Below are 22,100 nucleotides of genomic sequence, written 5' to 3'. Positions count from 1 at the left end.
TAAAAACCAAATTTTTCAAATGTTGGCGCGACATTGTGCAAAAGTTGAGTCGGCTGGGGCAAAAAATCCCAAAATTGGGGGTTGTGGACACAACCCCTCACATTTTGGAGCCCATGGAGAAATTTATAAATAGATAGGAGTTGAAATCAAATCAGCATCATCAAATTGGATCAATTACATTTGTTTTCTTGAGCTGTGGCTCTAAGGGTTTTAAGATCCCTTTTTATCTACTGATTTTGGTGGTGAAGGATTCCACCCTAGTTAGTAAACCTATCTTATTTTTTATTCCGTAATGGCAAACAGGGAAGTCACCTATCCGAGGACAGTGAAGCTTTTTGGAGAGAAATTCTGAGGCAAGACAACCGAATTCATTCTGAGGCTAGGCGAGTTTGCTCTGAGGCAAACGGTGACAAATTTTTGGGGCACTGTGGCACATTCCTCAGGCACTGCAGCCCATTCCTGAGACCCTGCAGCATAGTCTCTGAGGCAGACTTTCAGTGGTTTCCGAGGAAGAATTTGGTGCTCTCTGTGGCATCCTGAAGCAGAGTTCAGGGGTTCCTGTGGATGATTTCTATGATTTTCTGAGGCAGTAAATCAAGACTTCTTGCTAGGAGATTTAGCCCTCACCTCTAGGCCTGCGGCTAACCACAGATTTGGTTCTCCCAAGACAGAAGTTCAGTCTGTTACATAGCAGATATCTGTTCACATACTGTTACAAGGATCTTCCCAAGCTGAGCCATTGTCAGGTTCTGTAGAAGGATAGAATTAGCTATTAACAGAATTCAGTAGAATTGTTGGATATTGGATCAGTTACTGTGTTTGTGATGAAGTATTGGCTGTGAACAGCTTTGAAATTTGGACAGCACGTACTGTTGTGTAGTGGAATTGTCTGCTATCACTCATCAGTCTTACATGTCTATTGTTTATTAATCTTATGTGTAGATGCAACTGTTATTGTATGTATATATAATTTATTTTGCTATTTTTTTGAGAGCCCTAAATTGAATTGAAACCCTAGGACAAAAAATTACCGTAAGGCACTACAATATACCACCACAAGGGGAGGAGAATCACAGTATTGCAGTGCAAAAAGATTGCCTCTAGAAGGTGAGGTTACAAGGCACACTTACCAGGAGAAATAAGCACCAGAGATGGCAGTTACCAGATTTCAGGTTGCAATTAATCAGTGCTTCTTGAAATTCTCTGATGACAATCTCAGAAATGCCCCTTTTTTATTCAGTTGATTCAACATTGCATTTCCAGAAACATTTACAGGCGAGAATTAAGTTAAGAGTTGAAGATTGGCAGTGGTAGGTTATGATCACAGTTAAAATCAAGATTATCCATAAAATATAGTTGAAACCATATCAGAGGAAACACAGCTTAATTGGGATGGCAGGTGACTTTTTGGGTGTTTTGTGAAACAACTAAGAAACTCAACAGGTATTTTATTTCTTCGCACCTATGAATGCCAGGCTGTGTTACTGGATCCACGGGATCTTGATGCTGGATCTGCGGATCCACATTTCGGATATGGATATGGATTCACCCAAATCCACATAGGATCCGCCACGTAAACAAATCCTTCAAACTCAGAAATGGATCAAATGCTACTGAAACAGATCTTGTGCCAGCTAGCCCTCACATGTCGGATCCCAAGCAAGAGTTTTGGTTTACTTTTTATTTTTTCAAGGATATTTGCCACCTGTTTGAAACTTTAAAAAGCAATTATTCTATTTAGATTTATAGTTAAATTACTTACTAGTAATATATATAGGCTGTATAGTTGTATAGGTAAGTTATTAATTACCTATAGGCTGTATAGCAGGAAAGATGTGAGGTATCAAAATTTCAATTTTCAACTTTTGATAATATACTAATAGGAAAGCTTTGAGACAATACCTTGATTAATAATATAGTGTACAAAGGATGGCTGTGTCATTAATAATTTAATTCGATCAATCCCATCCAACTCTAGTTGGACAGTCCCCTTAGAACAGTATGATACATAGACAATAGCATGTTTTCAAACGATGTACAATATTCATTTACCATTGTAATTAGATGGAAATTTTTAGATTTTAAGGCAAATTTCAAAGAAAATGACAGGTTGATCATGATGTAGAATTGAAATATTCAATTAAAGAACATGTAGATTCATTTTTGGACATGCAGTTACACCTATTCTACAGCATCATATCAATAGAGTGATCATTGATGAGGCACTCAATTTGTATTTACAGTTATCCTTTTTGTATAAAGCATGACGCATTATGATTTCAGACTTATAAATTATCTAATGACTTTGTAATGTTGTGATTCATGAATGATTTTGATTGTTAACTTTGAATATTAATTTTAAAATTTTAAAAAATGTTCTTATATTTTTTGTATGTCATTTACCCTACTGTATCCAGATCCCAGCTTTTCAAAATTCTCATGGATTCATATCCGTAACCAAATCCAAATCTGTTTCTGTTTCCTTGTAACTTAGATGTCAGGATCAAGCTTTCTTGTTTTCATTTTATAGCCAAGGCCATGGCCAAAAAGAAGCATGGAAAATCTGTCGCAACCTTCGCCAAAAGAGACTTTATTGAAATGTCTAGGCAAAAATCAGGTTTCACTAGTACTTCCTTCTCTTTGGCTTCAGGACCAGTGTCTGAAGACAATTCTGCACTCTAATAACTGGTGACCACACCTTGGAAGCACTTGTAAATCAAAAAACGAAATTGACATCTGACTATCACATTGTGGATGTGCAAAGCTCTCAGACAAACATTTCAAGATCTAATTTTTTATTCTAAGGCCTGTTTTGTTAAATTCAATTGAAAATTACCATTTCCAATGCACCCACTATGCCCTAAGCCCTGGTCATGAAGTTTTGGGGCCTATGACCACAGCCTTTAAATTTGATTTACTATCTGATATATTCTACGTGTTGAAGTTATTTTCACAGAAATTTAGACCCAAGTTACTCTGTAGTGGAATGCTTAGGGCACTTGGTTGTTAAAAGAAAGGTTATGGGTTCAAAACTCAAGAAGCAGTCAAAATTCATTTCAAACCTTCTGGGGACTAAGCATCTTTTAAAATACATTATCCTTAAGGTTACTGGGAAAAAAAAATTCGAGAACCAAAACTATGCCAAATGGAAGTCATTTTAGCAATTTTTTGTATTCTGCTAAAAATTTTGTGAGATTTCTGCTGATAAAGTTGGTTCACTGAGACTCAGGTGTTTCAATGGCAAAAAGTGCAGAAACCGAAATTGAATTAATATCAATGTCAACAGTGACTAAAGTAGGTCAATGGAACTCTAATAGCAATAGAATGCCTAGAGAATTTCCATGAAAACAAACAAAGAAAGATCAAAACCAAAAACCTAATAGGGAGTGAACCCAAACAGGGAAACCAGAGACTATACAGCATAGATAAGATAAGATCATTTTATTAATGTCCAATGAATAACCGCAAAAGTAGGTCCATGGGACTGAAGGATACATCCAGTACGAGTACAATGTGGGAAGGCAAATGCAACTCCTAGAAAATGCCAAAGTTAAAACTAGGATGGAATGAAGTAAAGAGGATACAACAATTTAGACCCAAATTACTCTGTAGTGGAATGGTTAGGGCACTTGGTTGTTAAAAGACAGGTTATGGGTTCAAAACTCATGAAGTGGTCAAAATGTGTTTCAAACCTTAAGGGGACTAAGCATCTTTTAAAAGAGATTATCCTTGGGGGTTACCAGGCAAAAATTTCAAGGAACATAACTTTGCCAAATGGAAGTCATTTTAACAACTTTATGTATTCTGCTAAAAAAATTGTGAGATTTTTGCTGGTAAAGTTGGTTCGCTAAGACTCTGGTGTTTCAATGGCAAAAAGTGCAGAAACCGAATATCAACAGTGACTAAAGTAGGTGAATGGAACTCCAAAGTACAAGCAATAATAGCAATAGAATGCCTAGAGAATTTCCATGACAACAAATAAGAAAGATCAAAATCAAAACCCTAATAGGGGATTAACCCAAACAGGGAAACCCTAGACTACACAGCATAGATAAGATAATTTTCTTAATGTCCAATGGATGACCATAAAAGTAGGTCAATGGGACTGAATGATGCATCCAATACATGTACAATGTGGGAGTGCAAATGCAACTCCTAGAAAATGCCAAAGCTAAAATTAGGATGCAATGAAGTAAAGAAGGATACAACAATAGGGCAGCCTCAAGAACATATACATAACCAGATCAAAGGACTCCGGTGATGTAGAAGACTAAGTGAATAAGTCCAAGGCTGGAGGTTGATGATGTCAAGAATGCCTAATTCTGATAGCGGACAGTGATGGGGGCAATGGTGGTGTTGATGCACTATCGGAGTCCTCTAGATCCAACAAGGTGTCCAACTGCACAATCCTAGGGGGGTGTAGGAACAAGGGATACTCTTAGCACCCAAGGCCGAGGGAAAGAAGCTCTAGAAAAGTCTTTGGTTGTTTTGTTGGGTTTGGGCAGCAGTCTGTCACAAGGGGGGCACCCTTGCTAGACTTGATAAATGTCCTTCAAAGAATGAATATAACTAAGAGAGGGCCATTGTGGTATCCTTGGGATATGTTCGAACTCCTTGATGTGACTCTCCTAACATCCATGGTCAATTGATCTCTAAATGAATAAAGAAAACTAGTGATGTGCGACTTCCAAGAGATTAGTGCAAGGGACAAATAATGGTAGATGTCCCTCTACAACATGGTTAGGAGGAAAAAAGTCACTATGAACTTGAGCTCTCTCCCACGAAGGAGCACCAGTAGACTTTGTAACTACAATTTCTATCTAGTGACTGACGCCCCAATGGATAAAATAAGCTAAGAGGAGGTCATCAGTCTCATAGACATGAAACGTTCGTTCAAGCTCTATTGTCTAAGAGTCATAGCCTCTAAAAGATACAAGGCCAAATACATCTAGTTTGAATAGCAAGAGTTCATAAGGGATACCATAGAATCTCTATATACATAGAAATATCCCGTGGATCTCATCCTAGGCAGGGCTTAAAGAGAAATAATTTTGTCTCTATCTCTCGAAGGGAACAAAGCCAACAAAATGTTGTCCTCCCACAAAATATGGTGATTAGTCTTGACTTGTAATTGATGGGAGTGCACCCTCAATTGGCCAAGGGGAATCCTAAAACCATGTGACCAATATGGTTTAAAGAAGTTTCGATGAAAAACAAGATAGTCAACAATCTATAAGAATTGTTCAACATAGTAGACCATCTTAGAGCTGAGAAGTTGAAAGGGGCGACACATGTCATCTAAAATAACTATCAATATATATCCTCCATGATTAGCCTATTAAGCTCCCCTTTCGAGGGAGAAGGTGTTGAGCAGCATCTAAGGAGTATCTGTGTGGAGAGAACCCATAAATGTTAATGCCAACTAGTTAATGATGCAGAATGGTCTCAGAGTACCAATGTCACCTTCATCCAAACATGCTCATATGAGAACAATTCCTCATAGGAATAAAGAGCTAGATAGGGATCTCTCTCTTAACCAAAGGACCAAACTCTATCCAGATAGGAAATAAATTTTAAATCATTCTAAAGATAAAAGGGATGGGAAACAATTTTTGCTTTGAACCATATTTTCAAGGATGGTCCAAGTACAACAGACCATTCATTGAAGCATAATGATTTCAACACTCTCAACATGTGTGCCCAATCAACTAGTCCTAACTTAGAGACCCAAACATCTAACTGAAAAAACGTACTAGCCTAGTGATTATGTTAAAAAGTTACAACTTTTGTTAATCAAGAATGCCAAATGCTAGAGCCTAGTTCCCATTCAAATTTTAATTGTGTGCTTGTAGCTCTAACGAGAAGGTTCTAAATATGATTCAATATACCCCTCTGCTTTCTATTTTTTCTTGATGTCAATATTACTTATGTGAATATAAGAAAAAAGTATTTTTACAACGAAAAAAATGCAACTTTAAAGAGGTGTCATTAAAAATTATATCTAGAAACAACAGTGCTAAGCAAAAAAAGTGAAACATATCCCCCTTATAATGTTGTTAATGTGCCAACTTCAAATTGAAAATGGGAGCAATAAACTTAACTCCCAAGAAAATGTAGATATTGGAAATCGCAACTACTTCCTCTTCAAAGAAGAAAAGAACCTTGGAAAGAGTATACTTAGATGTATTGAAGTCCATAAACCTTAGGTTTATTGACAATGACCACAAGTAGATGAATCTCGCAAAACCAAGCTATAAAATGTAGCTTTTTGAACCCTCTAGAGATGAAGTTAGGACCACAAGATTAGCAAAGAGAAGCATTATGATAAGGACATGGTGTAAAGTGCAACATCTTCCACGTGAATGTCTCCTGAAGAAATAATTTCCTAGAGATCATACGTGTAGATGTCGATATACATTCACAAGAGATGGCACCCTAGCTTAATTCTAACAGCACAATTGACAACTTCAGGGAAAGGATGAACTATCTAAAGTTTTCTAGACATTTCCTACCACTATATCATAGAACCTACTTTAGAGACAAGTGTTTGGATACAAAGTCAAACAACTTTCCATGATCTACAAAGAAACAAAAGACTTTAAAAGACTATAGACTAACCTCCACAATGTTAATGTTTGTAGCTCGAGCATGTACATTTGCACAATCTTAAGTGTCTAGGAATGAATAATCCACCCACTGTCTCCTTAGAACAGTTGCTCTAGTTGTGCAAGATGTTTTTGTAACTTAGCCTAAGTTAGACTTAGGAAAAGCACATAATTATTATGTTGGCTTATTGAGCTAAAGTAAATCAGGAAAAAGAGAATTAAATTACTTTAATGATTGTGTTTTAATCTCATCCCTTATCTCAAATGAGGCAAGATCTAATCTCAGTCATCAATCACTTTGGAAATGAAGGTTAGGGATTTCGCTCAATGTAAATAGGGAGAAGAAGAAAACACCATATACAACAACTCAAGATTGAGAGAGGCTTCTCAATCAGTGTGTTGGGTATAAGGGGCAGCAAGCAAATCCAAATCATCCAAGGAGAGTTTGATCACCTAGATCAGATCCAGCGTTGTAACTAATTCCTCAATTCCGCCATTTTCCCAGGAAGGGAGACCAAGTAAGTTCAAAAGTTTAATAAGGAATTGCAAATGGGCAGACACTGTGTCATCTATGTGATTGAGATTGGTATTGTTTGCTTTCCGCTGAATTTATTTTGGTTAATACCCTAGCTAGTGCTTTTATTCAATAGACATAAATTTGCTCGGAACTAAATGTTGGTTTGCTAAGGCACGAAAAACTAACTTACAATGATAGCTTGGACAATAAGAATGTGATCAATGATCTAGTAATCCCTTATGAAACCAACTTGACCACAACTTTAAAATTGTCAGTTTTCAAATGCTTTAAAAGTGACATGTCAACGATAGTGGCATGCAACTAGCCAAAAATATGCATGATCATGATATTGCATTTATTCAAATCAAAATTGTCATTGACCTACTGAATTGGATGGATAAAATGTTATGATCTAGAGGAACAAAACCCACATAGACAACACCATTGAATATGCCCGTAAAAATATATGCAACAGATTTAACTCTATATTTAAGGAACTCGAAATGGAGCTTCACACTCTGAAAGACTCTACTAGTATTCAACTTTCAAATAGCTTTTTGACTTCTTTACAAGCAAATAAATGATAGCAGGAAGGAAGAAGGAAATGAGGCAAGAACATGCAACTTGTCAAGCACATCATCGAGTCATCGAGTGAATTGACAGGAGACCTAACTTCTTGAGACAAGGAAAGTAACAAAAGCATGTTCAAGGAGAACCATCTATTGTGGTTCACATTTGACAGTTCATGAATACTTTTTAGACTTTGCACATGGTTGCATGTTTCTTGTTATTCCAAGGTTATTCATAGGATAGGTACTTTAACATGTCACACAGATATGTGTTCCTCAAATAGACAGTTTTTAATGCAGGCAAGTATCCCATACTTGCAATTTCAGTGCAATATTCAAAGCAAGAATGGGAGGTCAAAGACCCCCCGAGGCTATGGTCAAGTTGGTTCTTGCATGACTATCTTTTTGAGATTTGATCATAGTTCATACACCCTTTGGGGGGATGTGCCCAAATTTCAAGCAAATCTTAGCAATTTCTAAGAGTGGCCCAATTGACATGATGATTACATATTTGAGTACCATGTTGGGAGATTTGCCTGGTTTAAGTTTCAACTAATTTAAGGTTGTGAATTTTCAAGATATTTAGCAAGGTAACTATTACCCACCAAAAATGGTAACCCATAAGAGAAAAAATTTCTCCACATTCAACAACCACCCATCCAACAGCCTTATGATGGTCATCAAATAGCTTTATGTCAAAGCTCTCAACCTATTGCTCTAGTCAATGCTTTCACCCATCTAGCAATCTTTTCAAGGGAAGGTGGGTCATCTATCCACAAACTAGGTCAAAGGCTAACATCCTAGGCGAAGTGTGGGAACTTTAACCATTTTAGCAATCTTGTGCTTTAATTTAATGTTAAGAGTATGTTAACATGAATCACAAGCAAAATTGGATAATTGATCGCTCTTGATTGCATCTTCGTTCCCACACTTCAACTACGAGGCTATCCTTTGACCCTACTCTAGGGATATCTCCTTTAAGGCCTTGTGGTTTAGGAGGGGCACTAATAGGGAGGCATCGGTAATTAGTGTGCCCATGGTACTCCATACTTACCACTTTCCATCCTTGTTATTCATCTTCATTCTTTGGGTTGATTTCCATTAGTCATTGGGATTGGCACCCTATCTCCACATCTATGAGTTAAGGCCTAGAAGCTTGGCCTTGGAGGTTGATGCAATTAAAGAAACAATAAAATCATATAAAGCCACAAAAGAAACAAAACATAAAATGCAAAAGATGGTTATTTTGTGTGAGCTCCACGGCCTTTCATTAGCCATCACCCAATTTCTCAAGCATTTAATGCTTAATCTAAAATAAAGGAACTTTCGAATGTCTCAACCCCAATGAGCGAGAAAATTGCTACATCTTTAAAGGATATTGGAAAACCACAAAGCAAGCTTGGTCTCCTAAGCTATGCACCAAAGAAAGATAAATCATTAAATCAAAAGACACATTATAGGGGTTGAAAAAACAAGCAGAGGAAAGGGGTATCTCATGCATCCATGATTGCTCCCCCTTACATCAATATACTCAAGATGTTGGACCCCCTTTCCTTAGTCTCATCGTTGTGGCATCTTGCTTGAAGTCTTTCCCACTCCATGACCAAATTATCGAATACACCTATGGATTGATATGTCTACCTAGGACATATCACTCCCCTTAAGGATTGGAAACACCTAATAGGGTTGTTGAACAATAATCCCTAAAATAAGTGAGGTAACTTGTCTACAAATCTTAAGCTAGTTAGACATATGAAGGTAAGTCTTGTGTGAAGTATTCTTGTGCCCATAGCATTAAATATGGTCCACTATGATGCTTTAAGGGTTTTTGTCCCTAATGATGTTGATCACACTTGATCTTCTGAGGTTTGTTTCCGGTGGTAACGCTCATGCAACAAAGATCATTTGAGGGATGGCTAGCACATTCCAGAGGATGTTTTGCCCCATTTTGAGAGAAAACGTGGCCTTGTAGCCCCAACGTTTCCCTCCCATAGATCAGCGTTGGGCCTTGAGCAAATTCCTCATGGTTCCTATTATCGCTTGAATCCACACTTGGGATATCATGGAGAAAATATTTAACTCCACTTGGTGTGGCTTAGGGGCAAGTTTCAAGCTAAGTTATTGTCACTCAAGTCTCAACTCCTGCATCTAGGCTAATTCCTAGTGAAGCCAAAGGGGATGGACCCTGCAAAAAAAATTAAGGCTTAAGAAATCTATGTTAGACAAGTTTGTTAAATGAAGTTAGAGGAGGAAGGGTTCTGCCATATTTAGCAAGTGCATTAAATTTGGCAGAAGTACCCGCAACTGGGGCCAAGGCGCAGTTTACCTTTCTCTATTTGTTTTTGACTTGGGAATATTTAAATTTTCCTATAATCAAAAATTAGATCGGTCTCAACCATCTAAGGAGATCTAATCTCGGCCATTCGTGGCAGTAGTGGGCCCAAGTCAAATTCTAAGAGGGAAAAAGGGCACAAAACTTCGTCATAATGCATACGACATCTTGGTGTTCAGCTCAACGAGAGAGAGAGAATGGTTTAGCTCAGCGCTAGGGTTTCATATTAGAATTGAAAGGGGCAAAGAAACGAGGTTGATTCAGCGAGAATCACTTCTAGCCAACCTCTCCAGGGGTCGAGATAATTGCACCGAAGATGTTGTACAAGTACTGTGAGTCCGTACCAGTGCGCAAAAAAGAGGCAACGCGTGTTTGCAATGGGCAGACAGCTGAGTAGAGGGCTTGCAGAGAGAGAAAGGGAAGTTTTCCCTCTTGAATGTAATCTTTTCCTTAATCAAATTTTGCTAAGTTGAACAATAAAACACGAAGATTGCAAGTTTTCCCCGGATTGGGGTTTCGTGGGTAAATTTATTTCACATTGTTTTTATGGTGTGCTTATCTTCATCTATTCCTTTTATTTTTCATTGCATGCAAGTTAGAAAACTTGACATATTTGTGGGTTAAAAGTTAAAGTTCAAATTTTCATTCTTTGCATGGTTAAAATTCACAGATTAGTTAGCTGGGTTTTAGAAAACTAACATTGTATTAGAGCTACGTCTCTAAGTGAAGACCACCACAATGTTGCTTCGACCTCAGGTATAGGAACAGCTTGCACTAAGGATGTGCGAGTGGATATATAAGTGCAAATTGTTCCAGTAAAGGGTCAAAGCGCAACTTTTACCACCGAACCAACACGTTGGGGTTTTTGGACAAGTTCGACCAGCGAGATGTCATGTAAGGGTTTGAGACCAGAGCACGGTTTGGAGGAAAGTAGCAAATTTTTGTTCATGGAAGGAGAGAATTTTTGGGGTGCTTGGCAAGCAAGGTGTGAAGGATTTTGTGGAGAACCCACCAACTAACCCCCAGCAATTGGCTTAACACAACACGAATGATGCCAGAGCGAGTAGTCTAATTCTTGAGGGAGTCAAAGACCACATTTCCACATCTTTCCAGCAAGAAGTCTACTAAGGAAATGTGGATAACAATTATGAAACTTTACCAGGGCACAAGCGAAGCCAAAAAACTCGTGCTCAAGGACAAGCTAAGAAACATCCAGATGGGAGAGTCTGAGCCCATAGTTTCCTATCTCACTAGATTCACCCAAGTGAAGGACGAGTTGGCCGGTGTGGGGGAGACAATACTGGAAGAAGATTTGGTGAGCCTTGCATTGTTAAGGCTTCACAAATCATGGAACAACTTCCAAGATGCAAAGAGTGGTAAAGAGAAGCTTCTAGACTCAAAGCTGTTAGGGGTGATTGTGTTTAGAAGGACACTAGGAGGCGGGCTAGATCTAGAGCTCATGTTAAGCATGTGGAAGAGGAGAACTTTGCCCTAGCTAGCAAAGGGGACAAGGCCAAAGGCAAGAAGAATGCAGGAAGGGACAAGTCTAGCTCCAAAGGCAAGAAAGAGAAGGATCTCATCAAAATAAAATGTTTCCAATGCCATTAGCGTGGACACTACACCACCAAGTGTCCACAGAGGAAGAAGGGGTCTAAGAAGGACAAAGTGGCAACTTCGACAGAAGTGGACAAGTTGAGTTCCAAGTTTGAGTAGTTCTCGCTCATAGCTTGCATGGAAAGCTTTGTAGCTAGCAACATATGGTACATTGATAGTGGAGTATCCAGCCATATGACTAGGAACAAGGAATATTTCAGCCAATTGACGAAGAAGGGCATGCAATTTCACATTGAGGTACGAGAATATGGCAATTACTTGACCAAGTGTGTGGGTATTCTTACCACTCAAACCAACAAGGGACCTAAAAAGGGTTCCTAAGAGGGAAACTACTAGGTTAAGGGCAACGGTGGAGCCTTAGCCCACTGTCACCACAACTAAGTCTCCCTGCTCTTTATAGACTTTCACCGATGGGAGGAGTCCCAGTAGTGTAGGGATCACTTGTAAAATATATGTCAATGGATAGGTGGAAAGTGACCCTGGAAACCCTTTCCCAAGGATGGAGTGAAGAATGGAACTTGCTTGCTCGTTAAGCAAGGGACTTGGTCCTTCAGGGGTGACGGGTGACGGGTGAAGATTGGAGGGTTGAGGGAGAAAGAATAGGCTTATAGACAAGGTTCTCAATCCCCATAATCCTTGGGAAACTTGGATTCCCAAATGGTCCTTGACAAGTAATCTTTATTTAGAAGTGGGACCACACGAGGCCAACTGGACCCAATCCAGGTTCGGGGATGGAATGTAGCAACCAATGATGCTCCTATCCTGGACAAGGTGAAAGGAAAGAACCAAACAAGAATATTTACTTCAAAAGGTTGAATTGATCTTGTTGAGGTCTAGCCTTAGGGATGCCTAGGCAAAATTCAATCTTAGAGCTAGGGCTTAGGATTCCCGGAGATTCTACCATTAGAATTGCCTCAAATTTGGAGGAGGGAGGGGGCCCACCAGCGCAGTAGCCTATAGGAGATCGAAGTTTTTCCTTGGGTCAACTCTCGGGAAAGTGATGCCCTAGGTGACCTAATGGGGCTAGACTTCGGGAAAAAGGGGAAAATGGTAAGAGGAAGGTTAAAATGATCACCCCTTTAAGGGACCAGTGCCTAATTCACTTGGGGATATGGAGTCAAAGATAATAATGAGTAGGAACTTGGTTTCTTGATTAAGGAGGCCCAGAAAGTCAACTTCATCCAATGTCGAGGGAAAGACAAAAAAAGTGACCTTCAAGCATTTATACTTCAAAGCAAACGATGCAAGCTTATCGAGACAAATAATCTCTAGGACATTTCATTCGTATAACATTGGCCCACACATTAAACTAAAACTTGCTCGATTCTACATTTCAATTATGCAATAACTAGCCCTAATTTTAGCAGTTTGCAGCAACAAGAACAATAGCATCAAAATTCACTTACAACATTATAGAGTATATCCAATCAGCATTTCGTTCACAAGACAAACTCCAAGACAAGATAAATAGCCCAAATCCATATGTCAAAATTCATCCATCTCTAGAAAATATCCACCAAGGAAAAAGTGTGAAAATTCTCTGAGTAAAGAGATCCCAAGTCAAGTGATGATACAAATGAATGTATCTAACATCAATATATAGCCTCCTAAGGAGTTCGAATTAGCCTATGGGATCCTAAAGATAAAATAATGTGCAAATAATAACTCTTAATGGTGACAAGCCCACCATACTAGCTCATAATGTAAAAGCAAGCCTCACAAGGGGCCAAATAATGATATGTGCATGTCGTAGGACCCTCCAAAGGCTCAATAACATCCTGAAGTGCCATATTGAGGAATAAATTCCTCAAAATATGATGGACAAGGGGGTGGCCCCTTGTTCTCCAATTAGTGGACTTGTGGTGCTCTCAGTGGATCTGAGGGCACATCAATGACCCCATGGGTCTCCATATGAATCGGAGATGTTTGTAGATCCTCTGCAATGGTCCATGTGGTGGAATAATGTTGCCATTACATCGTGCAAGTGTTGGAACACCTGCCAAGAGTGTGGGGCTCCTATGGGGGGTTGTTGGGCATAATGTACCAATCATGTCACCATCGTCCCAAAAGTGGATTGCTAGTAGTCTCTGAACATCCATGAAGATCTGTGGAGTGTTGTCTGCTGCAGTTGAGGCCCATGGCTCTCCATGCACACCCTACATGTGCCAATGTGGACCTTTGGGGGTCATGATCCCATATAGGGAAGCCAAACCCAAATGTAAACCACCTACAATCCTGCATAAGATCCATTGCATCCCCTAGGCTTCCAGTACAATCATTCATTAGAATAATCGGGTAAAGGAGCTTACAAACCATGGATAACAAAGTGGGCACTTCGTAATGCCATGCCCTTCCGTAGTGGGCTTTGGCATGTGCTAGTGTCTCCAAACTCCAAAGGGGGTTAACCAAGTACCTCATTAGGTGGTTTCAACCCTTAGAAGGGATAGTATGTTCAAGGTACACCATTCTAATGGGGTTGGAAAATGACAAATAGGTGAGATGGAATAGGGAATGACGGGGGCAACCCTGGGCCACATAATGGGGCATAGCGGTAGCTAGATAAGGGGAAGCCCAAACCTGGGTGTATAATGTATAAGAGCGAGAAGTCATGGTACATGAGGTGCCCTGGCCTTAATTTTTCCACCCTTATATTATATGCCTTTTGCCTTTTGTGAATTTTATTTAATTAACTACTCGAGGCTCAAAGGGCAACAGCATGATGTAGCAATATAGCAATGATTACCCCTTTTGAGGTAGGGCAGTTCATTGCCCTCCAGGGGTTGAGACAATCATGGGTTCCTAAATAATAGAGGAGGCTCATCTAGGGCCTATGGATCCAGGGTGATGGCCATGGATGGGGTAGAGCTCGTGTGTCTGCTTTTGCACACGTGGTAATTATTTTTGTCTCAGCCACCTTTTGCATTTTGTGGTACAATTTCTTGTTAAATGTGGCCATTTATGCTTTTCACTTTTTCTTTTAATTGCTTCAACCTCTGGGGCATCATTCTAGGCCTAACCCAAGGTGGGGGCAAGGAGACAGGGAGGCTAGCCCTATGTGGACCCATAATGGGAATGTGGACCCAGGTGGGAGAAAAGATGAATGGAGGTATAGTGAGTGGAAGGGAATGATATGTGCAGATAAAGGAGAGGGAAAAATCGGGGTTTCCTAAGTAGTACCACCCTAGAAGTTAGAACCAAATGGCCAATAAAGGAGATCCCACGAGACTAAGATCCAAGGGTAACAACCAAAAGAGATCAAGGGGACAGGAGCACAAACTAAGCCCACTCTTTCCGCCAAATCCCCCCATCAATCCATACCTAGAAGTATCCATGATAAGTAAACCCAATACTCAATTACCAAATGACAAGACATACCTTTAGATTTGGGAGGCCCACCTTCAAACATATGATCAATACAGGTGGCTGATGGACCACATGGCTGGCTCAGGTGCCAAAGAAATGGCACAACGAGCAAGTAGGAGGCATCATGGGCCTGTTGGTTGTCGGTTGAGGCTCATCCTGGAAAAAAGTTTCTCTTGGGGATATCACCCAAAAGGTGGTGGGTAACAGGTACTATTAGATTTGAGAGGGAGACTAGTAACCCTCTTCATATCAAAGATGTCCTCTATGTTTTATGCCTTAAAAAGAACCTTGTTTATGTTTCAACCCTAGAAGACAAGGGTTACAAGGTCATTTTTTGTATAGGAAAGTCCTACCTCAAGCCCTTAAATTCTGGAGCTATGAAGCAAATTGGTGTGAGGGTGAAAAACCTTTACAAGCTACAATTTGAGGCAATCGCAACCTTGAGTAGCAACAAAGAGCACTATGAGCAGGGTCGAGACCTTGGGGAGCTATGTCACAGACATATGGGCCATTTACACCATGGAGCACTAAAAATTCGCAGGAAGATAACCACAGTGCAACACGAGCTAGCATGGTGTGTGCAAGGGTTGCACACTTGGCAAGTATGCCAAGATGTCCTTTCCCATCGGTGAAAACTGAGCCATGGGCATCTTGGAGTTGGTTCATTCAGACGTATGTGATCCATTATCTTCCCCATCCCTCAAGGGATACAAGTATTACATCACCTTTATTGATAACCATTCAAGGCATACATGGATATTCTTCATGAAGAAAAAAGACTAAGTGTTCTCGAAGTTCAAAGCATTGGTAGAGAACTAAAAAGGAAAGAAGGTCAAAGCGCTGAGATCAAATAGTGGATGGGAGTACATCTCCAATGCCTTCAGATAGTGGATGGGAGTACATCTCTTTTGTGCCAAGGAGGGCATCAAAAGAAAGCTCACCACACCCTATAACCCTCAACAGAATGCGGTGGCAAAGAGCAAAAACGGGAGTATTATTGGAGCGATCAGATCCATGTTGCATGACCAGGGACTACCATTATTCCTTTAGGCAAAGGCATGCAACAATGCAATTTATCTACATAATAAAAGTCCACATAAAGTGCTATAACGAGTTACATCAGAGGAGGCATTCACCTTCAAGAAGTCGGATGTCTCACACTTCAGGATTTTTGGTAGTGTGCTTTATTGCCATATGCCCTAATAGAGCAGAAAGAAGCATAGGCCTACAACAGAAAAAAGGAATTTCATGGGCTACAATGACACATCCAAGCCATACAGGGTGTACGTACTAGCATAGAGGAAGATAGTTATCAGGCGGGATGTCAAGTTTGGGGAGGAATGGGCTCTTATAAAGTCCTTAGAGCGTGAGCAAGTTACAGCACAAGTGGAGGATTTGTTAGCTCCTAAAGCAGGAGGCTCAACCAGGCCCTCAAACCACATCACATCCAATTGTTGAGGAGGTCATACAACAATCAGATGGGGAGGCATAGGAGCAGGAGGAGACAAAAGAGCAAGCAGGGCCCACTCCAGTAGTGACACCTAACACAACCAGGGGAAAATCGAGATGGGATGATCTGTTAATTCGGGAAGCTCAGGACAGGGTAGGGTCACCCAGCTCTACATTCAAACAGAGCAAACAACCTCGGAGATATTTAGGTTTTATGGCCTTTATGACTAAGGCCATAGACACAGAGCCTTCTAGCTACCACGAGGCAGCCTCTCAGCAGGTTTGGCATGATGCTATGGTGGAAGAGTACTCTTCCATCATGCAAAACAATGTCTAGGAGATTATGCCAGGGCCGAAGGGCATATCTGTGATTAGATCCAAGTGGGCCTACATTATTAAGTAGGCAATTGACAAGAGCGCAGAAAAGTACAAGGCCAAATTAATAGCCAAAGGGTTTTCTCAGGTGGAGGGCATTGACTATGATGAGATTTTTGCACCTATGTCCCATTATACATCCATCGAAACCATTATAACACTTGCAGCTCAGATGGGGTGGAAGATCCACCAGATGGACGTGAAGATTGCCTTCCTCAATGGTGTCCTTGGTTTATTTTAAAGTTAATTTAGATTGCCAATTAGTTAGTTGCGAGAATGAACAAGTTTCAATTCAACACTTTCCCCAAGCCTTATGCTCGTCGGGGCCCCAATCACAAATTCGGGGTTCTTAAGGAGAAGAGAGTCCCTAAGTTACTACTTCAACCAACAAAGTTGAAGGTAAATTAATTATTGCAAAAGACGAATCTAACTATTGAGAGATTAAATATAATCTAGAGAATTGCTTGAAATTAAAATAAGCCAACTACTCTAATGACAAGAAAGGAGAATCATTCAAGCACCATAGGAAACACTCCCCCAAATGGGGAAGGGGGTATGCTTAGGGGAAAATCCCCTAACGCTCAAGAAAATAATCTCTTTATCAAATCTCTCTCATAGAACGAGGGATGGAGAGAGAGAGAGTTTACAATAAATCCTTTTTGGAAAAGGGACCTGAAGAGATGTTTTGGAGAGAACTTACAACAAGATTCCCTCAAAGGGATCAAATGTTCTTCCCCAAAAGGTTGCAAGTTAAGAGAAATATTGAGGAGTTACAATGGATCTTTTGGCAAACCCAAAAGAGAACCTTCTTTACAAAATTACAATGGTTTCTTGGATGAGGAAAGCCCCCTAAAGGGGATACAAGGGACAGATAATGGTTTCAAAATCAGCAAGCCAATGGAAGTCTTTTGGGCGTTTTAATCTTCCACCAACACTCCTCTTGGACTATCACAGGTCTACAATAGATCAGAAAGATCATTAGTTTGGAAAATGCTCAAAGATGATCAAAACTACTTAGGTCACTATCATATAAAAAGCAAAAATTTCTAAGTTTAAAAGGTTAGATTCCTATAATATTTTGCTAAGGAATGACAGTAAAATTGGTTTTTTTTAGCAAAAAGGGTGGTTGTTAGGACCAGTGTTGAAAATATCGGTATCGGAAAAATATCGGCGAGGGTCCAGAAAATATCTTATCGCAATATCGGCGAAAATATTATCGGCAAATATCGGCAAGCATAAAATAATTTTTTCAGATTTTTAAATATAGCCGATATTTTGCCGATATTTTCAAAATATCGCGATATGATATTTTCCGATATTTGCCAATATTTTGAATATCGCGATATTATCAAAACAGAAAATATCGCGATATTTTCTCGGCGATATATCGTTTTGCCGAAAATATCGCGATAAATATCGGATATATCGCCGATATTATCAACAGTGGTTAGGACAGCAGTCCAAATAGATGCCTAAATGCCTGATTTTCAATGAAGAGCAAAGAGAAAGATCAGTAAATTTAAAGTTGCTGGTGAAGGAAAGAAAAATGGGTCGTGGTGGCTGTAATCTTCAAGAGTTCAGCACAATCCACCAATACTCCTCCTTGCATTCTATGGGCCTGCAAAACAGATCAGTAGACATGCAAGGTGAGAGATGCCAAAATAAACTTTGGACATCTGCAATGTTAGTAACAAAACTTGATCAAAATTTTCTAGACAAATTCTAGATTAATTGAATGAAGTTCCTATTCTAGGATGGCCACAAATAGCTGAGTTTAATCATTTTTTCCTGGTTGATTTGTGACTGTTGGAATAGCACCAAATACAAGCCTTCAATTCACCAGCTATGGCAATATAATGCTTGAAACAAAAACCAATAATGTTGATAAGATTTTACGAGAAATAAGTGAGGGAATTTCTTCGAAAGCCCTTTTTGAAGCCTTTGAAAGTCCTTGGTCCAATTGGGACTAATGCCTCTTAGGATGCTTGAAAGTGGATGGTTCAACCATGAAACTTTCCCACTTCAATCCTTGAGGTACCTGTGAACCACACTTAAAGATCTTGCTCACAAGATTAGCAAAATAGATGAAATTTGCACAATGATCAATTAAACATGTTATTCAAGTATTCAACCTAGAAGCACATGTAATAGTTAAATCTAGAATCCAAAAATTCAAGAGAATAACAAGCAATTGCTACTCTCTCCCTTGGAAAACAATGTCCCTATCAAGGCCTAGATTACCACACCAACTTGAAACAAGTAGCATAAAAACCAATAAGATTACCTCAACATAACCACATGGCAAACCACACAAAGCAAGAGACCATTGACCTCCAAAGTCTACTCATATTAACAATATAGCAAAATTACAACAAAGTTTACCCAAGCTATCAAGCTTCCCTCTCAAGAATGAGAGCAAATGGGTAAATATATAGAGCTTTTCGAGAGGATCCCCAAGAGGCCCAACGAATTTGTTGTGTGACTGCCTGTAGGTGGCAGCGTTGTCTCCTTAAGTCTGGCTAAGCATATCATTGACTGTCGGTGCATGCCAATTCTTTGCCAAATGTGAAGGAAAACGGGGAAATTTCCCCACTTAACTGACAGCCCAATCCCACCAAAAATGTGAGTTTCCCCTACTTCATTGAGACTGTCATCTACTGCTGCGTGTGGCTGTAACTGCAGGCCTGCGTGTGGCTGTAGCTGGAATCTCAAGATTGTAGCGTTATCTTAAGTGTAAAAGGAGGGGGGTGAGGTGGGAGTTAACGCCCCCTCTCTCCTAGTTTACTGCCCCTATTTGCCACCTATCAAACAGTTGTAACTCGGCCCCCTAAATCAACTGTAGATGGTCCTCAAATCATGAGACAAGTTATTAATATGACTACTTATCACTATTATCTACTTTATCTTGTGTTAAAGTGAACTTTTGAAACTACGCATCAGCTAGAACACTGACTACACAATGTGCTTCTTAAGCAAACCAACAATAATAAAATTACATTGCGAGGGCAATGAATTGAATTGAAATATTATTTATGAATATAAATTGAAATCGACATAATTATCTAATTCGGAGAAAAGAACCTCAGAATTACATTAAAAAATGAGACAAAGACAAGATTTATTGACATAACAAGAAAACCACTAGAAGGGTAGGAAATAAATGAAGTTTTGCATTAAAGCATATTTTACATGAAACCAAATTAAAGGAGCATTGAATAAGATTTTAAGCATACCAATTCAATAAGTCGACCCCTGTATTCACCAGGCAAAGTGAGCTGCAAAACAGATAGTTCAATATTAGAAAAAAACAATAAAAGATGAACAAAAGAAATCCTACACTGCCCCCAAAGCAAGGCCAATGAAACAAAAGAAATGAATGTAAATAAATGCATCACAATAAGTCAAGTTGGGATCAATCTCCCATCACCACCAATTAAGTTGTCCCATCTGATGCTGCAGGTTAGATTTACATTTTCACACTCTAACGAGTATGTGTATATGAGATTATATATATATATATATAGAGAGAGAGAGAAGCATAGAAAAAATTTCAACAAAGTTGCCTGCATGGGTGCCATGTGTCAAAGGGCACCATGCATATATATAACTAGCCCTCCACCATTCAGGGACTAGATTTTGCTACCAGCATGACCACTGAGCTTGACCTGAGGAGACCCAAATAGCGTCTGGCTTCTGTTCCAAGAGCATCCTGGGTGTGTCGGGGTACAAGTGCACTTCTCCTTGAATTCCCTTGGAGAAGGCTGGAGCCCTGGAGAGAGAAGCATAGGGAGCAAAAGATTCATTTTCTTCCACTAATTTTGGACAAATTTCTGAGATAAAATGGTTTTCCTTTGAATTCTTTATCACAAATAATTTCCTTGAGCTGCCTACAGCTAGTTGGTCATCTGACTTCCAATAAAAATAAAACTCTCTTTCTTTTTCCTTTCTTAGAACTCTAGGAAAAACGATGTCTTACATCTGGGTCTACATACAATTTGAGTCAGCACCCATTAATTGTTTTATATTAGCTATAAATGCGTATGTATGTATGAGATTAAATAAATGTAAAAGAATAGGAAAACTAGTGCATTAATGGATAGAGGATGGCGAGAAATTTTACGATCAAAGTTTGTGCAATCTTTCTTTTCTTGCAATTTATGTTCCATTTTTCTTCAAAATTTCCACTATTTTACAAACTTTGTCAAACAAAAGTTTCATTTCCAAGTTTAGCATTGAATGGAAGCTCTTCTTTCAACCCAATATTCCAAAGGTCATGTTTCCTTTGTCTTGTAGTTAGGGACCTCTTCTACAAAATCATGTCCTCTGTCAACTCTGTTTGAGCATTTGGTGCTAAATCTTCTACGGGAGGGACTGGCTCCTCTTTCTAGTCCAAACATAGAAGGGCTCATAGAGTTTCAAATTCGCCACATTCCCCACTGAGTAAATGCAGATGTGTGGCGGTAGATTAAGTTTGTAGGCATTATCTCCCATCTTTTCTAGTATCATGAAAGGACCATATCATAGAGCCTTGATTTTCTTACCATGACCATGTAGCCTCTCCTCGTTCAATCGGGAGTTCTCTTTAGTGCGACTTTTTGGATTTTCCGGGGCCCGAATCTGGCAGAAATTTTTGAGGTGAAATCTTGATTTGTGTTATTTAAACTGGTTTTTTGACAATATATATGAATTCATCACGCTGAAAAACCCCTAAGGCACTTCCATTGTGCAGGATTACCCATCAAACTTGTGATTTCAATAAATTCCTACCGGATTTTAGAGAAATTAGACCAGAAAAACCCACCGGAAAAGCTTCCAAAAAGTCGCACTAAAGACAACTCAGTTCAATTGTAACCATACCCTGTCTCCCACTCTAAATGACTTTTATGTTCTGTGTTGATCATGCCTGGCCTCATACTTTTCAATAACTTCTTTAGTTTCTCCTGTACTTGCAAATGGATCTACCAAATCTTCTCAACAAATTTCTCTACCCTTAAAGCATCACTTGTGCATTCCCCCCTCACTCCTTGTAGTCCATATGCAATATCCAAAGGTAATGGTGGCAAATATCCAAAGCAAGTTTCAAATGGAAACTTACCAATAAAAGTTGGGACTGCTCTATTATAAAAGTGCCGTATATCCCAAAGTCTTCAAATGCTTATGATTGTAACCCCTCAAAAGCTCTACCAAAGTCTTGTTGGCTACTTCTGTCTGCCCATTTGTTTGTGGAAGAGATGCTATAGACCTCTTTAACTTTGTGGCCATCTTCCCCCACAATT

The 22,100-nt window shown here is 39.4% G+C and overlaps 1 protein-coding gene across 8 annotated transcripts in view; it reads right to left on the bottom strand.

Annotated features, from left to right (window-relative positions):
* Window positions 1–22,100, bottom strand: part of THO2 — a 323,352-nt gene that overhangs the window by 274,722 nt on the left and 26,530 nt on the right. For all 8 annotated transcript variants that reach the window (XR_016249455.1, XR_016249456.1, XR_016249457.1 and 5 more), the window contains exon 4: window positions 20,058–20,099. Coding sequence is in view for 5 of the 8 variants with exons in the window: in XM_089385721.1 (XP_089241847.1) it covers window positions 20,058–20,099 (42 nt within the window). In the remaining 3 variants the exon portion in view is untranslated. The remainder of the gene's footprint in view (window positions 1–20,057; window positions 20,100–22,100) is intronic.

Source organism: Pinus tabuliformis, chromosome Q, assembly GCF_031772625.1.
Source record: "Pinus tabuliformis cultivar Carrire ecotype Pingquan chromosome Q, CPIR1, whole genome shotgun sequence".
In the NCBI taxonomy this organism is placed as follows: Eukaryota; Viridiplantae; Streptophyta; class Pinopsida; order Pinales; family Pinaceae; genus Pinus; species Pinus tabuliformis.
The sequence above is the reverse complement of the archived record's forward strand: the minus strand, read 5'-3'. Positions and strand labels throughout refer to the sequence as shown.